Below are 6,743 nucleotides of genomic sequence, written 5' to 3' on the forward strand. Positions count from 1 at the left end.
CGGTGGGAGTGCGCTTTCCCTGGTAGTGCGTGAGCCAGAAATGGGTTGGGAACAATGTATTTCTGCAAAAGATGAGTCCCACTCAAGGGCAGTGGAAAATCGCCGTCTTTTTTCGAGTGCATCTCATTGAGAAGGCTGTCTGTGGCCACTACAGAAGACGGTGCCATATGAAATGGCAGTTGCTGTACCAAGCACATAATTTCTGCGTTCAGGATCGGCATTAATGCTGTTTGCGTTAACCTGATTCAGCATGCAGCGGGCTCTGATGCAGGTCCTGCTGTCAGCAAGAGCAGTCCCGGGCTGCTCCCATTTGCAGCAGCTCTGCCTGGGTTGCAGCAGAGCACAGAAGCCCTGCGGTGCCAAGTGTATGCCCTAGGTTCACAGCTGGCCTCACGGACATGAGATTATGCCAAGTTTGCTCTTTCCAGCTTTGAAAACCAGGTCCCTGTTGGCTGCTAAAACAGGAGCTGGAATCAGCAAATCAAAGCAACTGGTCTTTAATTTGAATTTGGAAACCGATTCGAGCCTCCCCTCCTTTGATTGTCGTGACGTATGTGAGGTACACCCTTGTTCCATACACCTTCTCTTGTCAAAATAAACTGAATGAAACCATGCTGTGGAAAGCCTTCTGTTTGCTGAGTGCCTGAACCAGAAGTTCTATGAAGATTGAATGCTCTTTGAGAGAAGCACGTGGTGCTCTCGCCCCTCTCCTGTCAAATGACCAGGGCTTTCAGTGCGTCCCGCAGAGCTTCAGCTCACAAACATGATTAGTTCAGAGAACAGCAGCTTTCTGTGGAGATACTAAAACCATCTCAGGGGAGCAGAGCTGTACCACAAATCTTTCTCTTGCTGTTAGTTATCTGTGTCTTTTCACAGCACTTCCTTTAGTTGCCCTCAAGTCCAAACTGCCAGAGGGATGGGCCTGCGTGACAGGCAAGAGAAGTGGCTAATGCCACTTCTGGGTGAGGACAGTAGGCTTTCCAGCATGGCTCTGGACTTCCCAGTGATATTCACATCCATCAACTGTTATTGCCCATATTTCACCATGCTACCTCTATTGCTAGGATTTTTTTTCAAGTGGGGAGCCATGAGGAAGCAAATAGCATAGCAAAAACTGCCTGATTCCACTTAGGTCCATCAGAAAAGGAAAACTAAATACATGCCTAAACATTTATAAGAGAAACTGCAAGCCAAGTAGAAGCATCTTATAGGGCTCTTTTCTTAATGCAGCTTCCTAAGGGGAATAGCATAGGAAGGAAGAAAGCATATGGGGAGGACAAAGTGAGAGGAAACAATAATAGCTGAGTAAAGGGAGAATTATTTGGATGGATGTGTGTTAACTTGAGCAAAAATGTCTCTGTGATTAATTTTTGCATGTTCATATTAATAACTGCGCAACACGTGGGACTCTGGTTTATTGCTTCCAGCATTTGTTGAGACTTGATTTAACATTGAAAATGGATAAAATGAAAGGCCTCACAGGAGCAATTTAAAGTAGATTCATTTATTTTTCCCTGTTCTTGATCATGAACCGCAGGAAGCATCATAAGATTGCTTTCTATGAGTGTGAGATGTTCTTGCTTAAGCAATAGCATAGGGGCATTTCAGGGATTTCTGGGCTTTGCTGATGAGCAAGCTGGTTCTGTGACACCAGCAACAACGCTATCCGACCCATTTGGTCATTTATTTTGGATTTTCTGACTCTGGTAATGTTGCTCTACAATGACCTCAGGAGAATTGCTCTTAATGAAAATAAATTCCTAAGCAGGTCACGTAAAGAAAAATAATGCCCTCTGCTGTTTTTTTCAGTCAGTCCATTTCAGGAGTCCCAGTTTCATTTGTCAGAAATGTGTTAAACAGACATCTAGGATGCTGATAGCTGGTTGATTTTGGCACTGTGAAAACTTAGCACATGGAGAGTTTTACATGTTTATAATTCAGATTGTCAGCTTTACATCTAAATATTGACATAATTGCATGCATTTGCCTTTCTATCTCAGAAGCACTAAGGGAACCTTGACTTCTTCAAACTGATGTCTTATCTGATCCAATTTGACACGTTAATGACAAGCATTTAATTTTTTTCATCTTTCAATTTTGATACAAGTTGACAGAATCTACATGTAATTAAGAATGTCTACCATCAGTAGATCAAGTGTTAAGTTAAGCCTAAGCTTGGGTTTGTGCTAAACATATAGTTTTCTGGTAAATTGATGTTTATGTGTCAGTTTAGTAAGTTAAGAATATGAGTTGTCGTATTTCAGTGCAAATTTATTTTTTTTTTTAAACAGCTAAACACAGGAGTACTGAGAGGTCAGGACTTACCTCTCTCCTTTCTGTTTTCTTACTTTACTACCACCATTTGTTCTCAAGATATAATAATATCACGATTGCTGCTGCAGTATGACAAAGGAAATGCAACATTTCCACTAGGGTAACATTGTTCCTCTGTTATGACTGGCTGATAACCAGAGTGGAACCATAATGATGGGGAATTTGGAGAGACTGCTCCCCAGAGATGTAAAATAGAAGCAGTACTCTCACAAACACCGCATACTGTGATTTTTCATGCAATGTCCTTCAGTGTATTTCACGGAGAAATATGTCTCTCTCTAAAAAAAAAAAAAGGGGGGGGGGAAGAAGAAAAAAATCTATTAGTCATTCAGTCATACAGTAATCTATTATTTGGTAAAAGTATATTTACTTATGTATATTGCTTTTCAGTGGAGAATCTTTAAACATCTTACAAACACAACTTGAATTCGCACCTTACAATAATCTAGTGCGGTAGGGAAGTATTTTGGTAACATGCTGATAATTAATAACACAGGTAAGGATAAACAGCAGGGGCTAAATCTAGGACTTTTTGTTTTCATGTGTCCTCCTTTAACCCTGAATTTCTATTTCACTTTTTGATCTGCATTCAGGAAAGAAAACTCAAACCAACCCTTATTCATTAAATATAACCGTATTTTCCTGTTTGACAACTGTTGGTATAGAGCACTGGACTTTTAAATTTGTAAATTAATTTAAAAATACATTTATAGTCACAGCTCTAGAAAACAGTTCAAATGATGCCTCTTTGCAACTTGCTCACTAGAGCTAGGACTTAACTGTTAGCAGATACTGTGAATCACTTGAGTCACTTGTTGACCAGAAGTTTTATAATCAGAGGATAAAGACTCAGATGATCTGAATGTTTCCATGGACAATTCTGATGAAATTTTGACCTGGATTACTGACTGAGTTTGCTGCTGCCTATGGGCAAAGGGATGTTAAATCATCACTCACAAAAAGTTGTTAGGAAGGGGTATGAAGTGAATTCATGAACCCATGCTTCCAGCTGTGCACATCAACACAGCTTCGCTTAAGACACTAGAGAATCTAACCCACAAATTAAAGCTGAAGCTCTAATTCATGGCTTTTAAGCAAATCAGTATTTCCAAACACCCTTTTGCCCAAATCATTAGCCTCCAGCTATCCGTCACCACTTTCTTAAGCCCGCGAACAATTAATATAAAGTTAAAGTAACATCATTTAAGTTGAAGGCTTAAGTGCACTGTGATTAAAAGTATGTTTGTACCATGGGCTGCAGAGTGTTTTGCAGATGGTATTAAAAGAGCCCAGATGATTTGCAAATTTGATTCTAATCAGTTTCAGCTGCCATACCTTCCCACTTAATATTTCCCATCACATTTCTAAGGAGCTAGTAATCTCTGCTTTCTTTGGACAAGAAGAAAGAAATTCAAGAGAGTTAATAAAATTTGACACAGTACTGAGGCTTTCAAGCCTTTGTGCTCTCCTCACCCCCCTCCAAAGGACTACACGCTGCTTTAGGCAGAACAGAAATGGATTAAATCAAACTAGTAGCAGCTTAAAGTATTTTAAGTATTCTTTTTCATATTAAAATATCTTGAATTTATAGTCTTTTTGTTTGATATCTGGGCTTTTTAAAATGGTGTTAATGTGTCTGCTTTAAATACCCTTTCTTGTTTTCACTGCAGTTCTAATTGCACATGTGAAAGTAAAATAGCACCCACTGTAGTTGTGCCTGGTGTCTCTGGAGACCTAATACCCAGGCATGCTGTGAAATACAGTGATTAGATCAAGGAATGTTATTCATCCTCTTTTCATCAGAAATGGCTTCTTTAAATTACAAAAAAATGTAAATGGCACAAAGCAAGTCCAAGGTAGCTGCAGGACAGGTTGGCATAGAAAGAAATTGCTTAGCAGGAGGATATAGAGGAATAAATAGTAAAGAAACTGCATGGAATATCTGCTCTACTGCACTTCAGACTCTGCAGCCCAAATCGATGTTTTTCAGAATTTCAAGCACCCCCAAAATCCCAGGATGTATGAGATGCCCTTTATCATGCAGTGGCCCTTTGTCATGATCATCGTGTGATCAAAACAATCCTATCCTACCCTATAAAAATGTTGGCTATTGCGTGTCGCTGTCAGGCAACTTATTTCCTCTGATTGGAAATGTTATACACAAGGTCTGCCTTTTGCCACGACGACAATGATGGCTTCTGTAAGCCAGGCTGAGAAAAATGACCAGAAGTAGATTTCCTCCAGCTAATATCTATGTTCCAAGTATTTTGATTCCTCTCCAGGGAGAGCTAATGTGCCCAAGTGCAGTTTGCTTACAGAAACTAAGACACATGGTACATCTATTCTGTTCAAGCCTTAGTCACATATCTGTGTTCACATATACGATGCTTAAGACATTGGCCTTGGCATCTGCTTCTCCGTAAATTTAGCTGCTATAAATCACAGAGGAATGAAGATCTTTTCTGTAGCTCCTACTTATGCATGTTGTTCTCTCTCCCTCTTTCCTCAGAGAGCTGATATAGGGATCTCTGCGCTAACCATCACCCCTGACAGGGAAAACGTGGTGGACTTCACAACACGTTACATGGACTACTCAGTGGGCGTGCTGCTTCGAAAGGCAGAGAAGACAGTGGACATGTTTGCCTGCTTGGCACCATTTGACCTCTCCCTGTGGGCATGCATAGCTGGCACTGTGCTGTTGGTTGGGCTACTGGTCTACCTCTTGAACTGGCTCAACCCCCCGCGCCTTCAGATGGGATCCATGACCTCCACAACCCTCTACAACTCCATGTGGTTTGTGTATGGATCCTTTGTGCAGCAAGGTAAGAGACAGAGGGAAACTCTGCCTCCAGGAGAAAACCTATATATCCTCCCTGTTTCTATAGAGACCTTCCTCTTCCCTGCATCCCTCCCACAGTCCATGAGGGACTGGGAGCACTGGAAAGCCTTGCGCTATAAGGTTTCTAAGACGTTTGGCTGCCCAGTGTGAGAGCTATGAGAAGTGCTAGCTTGTTTTGGTTTGTAGTTGTCTAATTAGAGAAAGATTATTTTTCTTGGGGGAAAAAAAGTATTTTTCATAATCTGCTGGAGAATTATTCATAGTTAATGTGAGCACTATGTTCTTACGCAGTCAGACAGAAGACACTGAGATTTGGCTTTTGAACTAAGTTTAGACTCCTCACCAGTGCTAAATGGTCTTACTGTATCTGATATTCTTTCCTTCTCCTGATTTATCTCAGTTTTCCCATATAATGTTTAGACTCAAGCTTCTTTGGCTTTCCTGGATGCTTTCTCAATCCCCTTTAGCATCTGGTGTAGCACAGGCTATGCCCCAAGTCCTTCACAATCTACCACTTCCAGCAGAGCTTTAACCATGCATCCTAAAGGCGTTAGGGACTACAGAACTTGGCTTGGTATATACTACTTAAAATTCTGGTATACAAATTGGGGTTGTAATGCAAAGTGGAATAAGAAAACACAGCTTAATATGAGAAGATTTAGATAAGAGCACTTGACAACAAAACAGAATGAATACCTTCTGGCATATCCAGGTAATTGTTCGTCAGTCACTACTGGTGCTGCAGGCACACCTATTTGTAATTGCATAGAGGATCTGCTTTGCAAACAGCCATTGCCACTGGAGGCTTAAAACTCCTAGATAGTTTTTTTGGATTTTAACATGAATTTGGATGGCACACTGTAGGTAAAAACATGGTATTTATGTAACACTGGCAACACATAATTTAGAAATTACATTATTCCCTGTTAGAAACAATCAGATGACATCCATAAAAGCTAAAGGTATGCGTGAAAATCAAGTACGAAACTCCTAGAAGGGAAAAAAGCTAAATTAACACCACCATCCAAAAAAAGAAGAAAAGCTGAAGTTGAGAATTTCCACAAGAGGTATGATTTTAAACACATCGGCCTAGAGACATTATACTTTTTAAATTATCATTTGCATTGAGCAATGATGGCCAGCTGAGGAAAGCTGAAGAGATTATTTCATGTTTGTTGTGGATTTTTTTTTTAGAGCAAACAAAAGACTTCAGAGCCAGCTGAGAGCTACAAAAGTTATTTGAATGTATGTGGGTGGATTTATAAAGTTTTATTTCTGTCCAAAATATTCCGAGTGTAACTATTTAGGGAACCCAACTGTGAGAGAGCAGTTGGTCTGTTACAGAACTAGACTCATTACATCTGTCTGCTTGTTAGGTTAAAACTTGTGAATTAGTTTATTTACTTCATGAATGTGAATAATTTTACATAGGTTTATTTAATCACAGAACTTGGAAGGTGAGAGGCATTTATTTACAGAGAGAGAGATCTTGCCACCCTACCAAGTGGATTTTCAGCACAACTCTTTAGAATCTACTAGAATAATACAAAATGTTCACTTGGTTCCTGCT

At 40.1% G+C, this 6,743-nt stretch overlaps 1 protein-coding gene across 1 annotated transcript in view; it reads left to right on the plus strand.

Moving 5' to 3' along the window:
- The window catches only part of GRID2 (glutamate ionotropic receptor delta type subunit 2), a 746,969-nt gene that overhangs the window by 611,349 nt on the left and 128,877 nt on the right, over nucleotides 1-6,743 (plus strand). Inside the window, 1 exon segment of the mRNA XM_009634848.1 lies at nucleotides 4,844-5,156. Within this exon segment, the coding sequence (XP_009633143.1) occupies nucleotides 4,844-5,156 (313 nt within the window).

This window comes from Egretta garzetta, unplaced genomic scaffold (genome assembly GCF_000687185.1).
Source record: "Egretta garzetta isolate BGI_Z169 unplaced genomic scaffold, ASM68718v1 scaffold32, whole genome shotgun sequence".
In the NCBI taxonomy this organism is placed as follows: domain Eukaryota; kingdom Metazoa; phylum Chordata; class Aves; order Pelecaniformes; family Ardeidae; genus Egretta; species Egretta garzetta.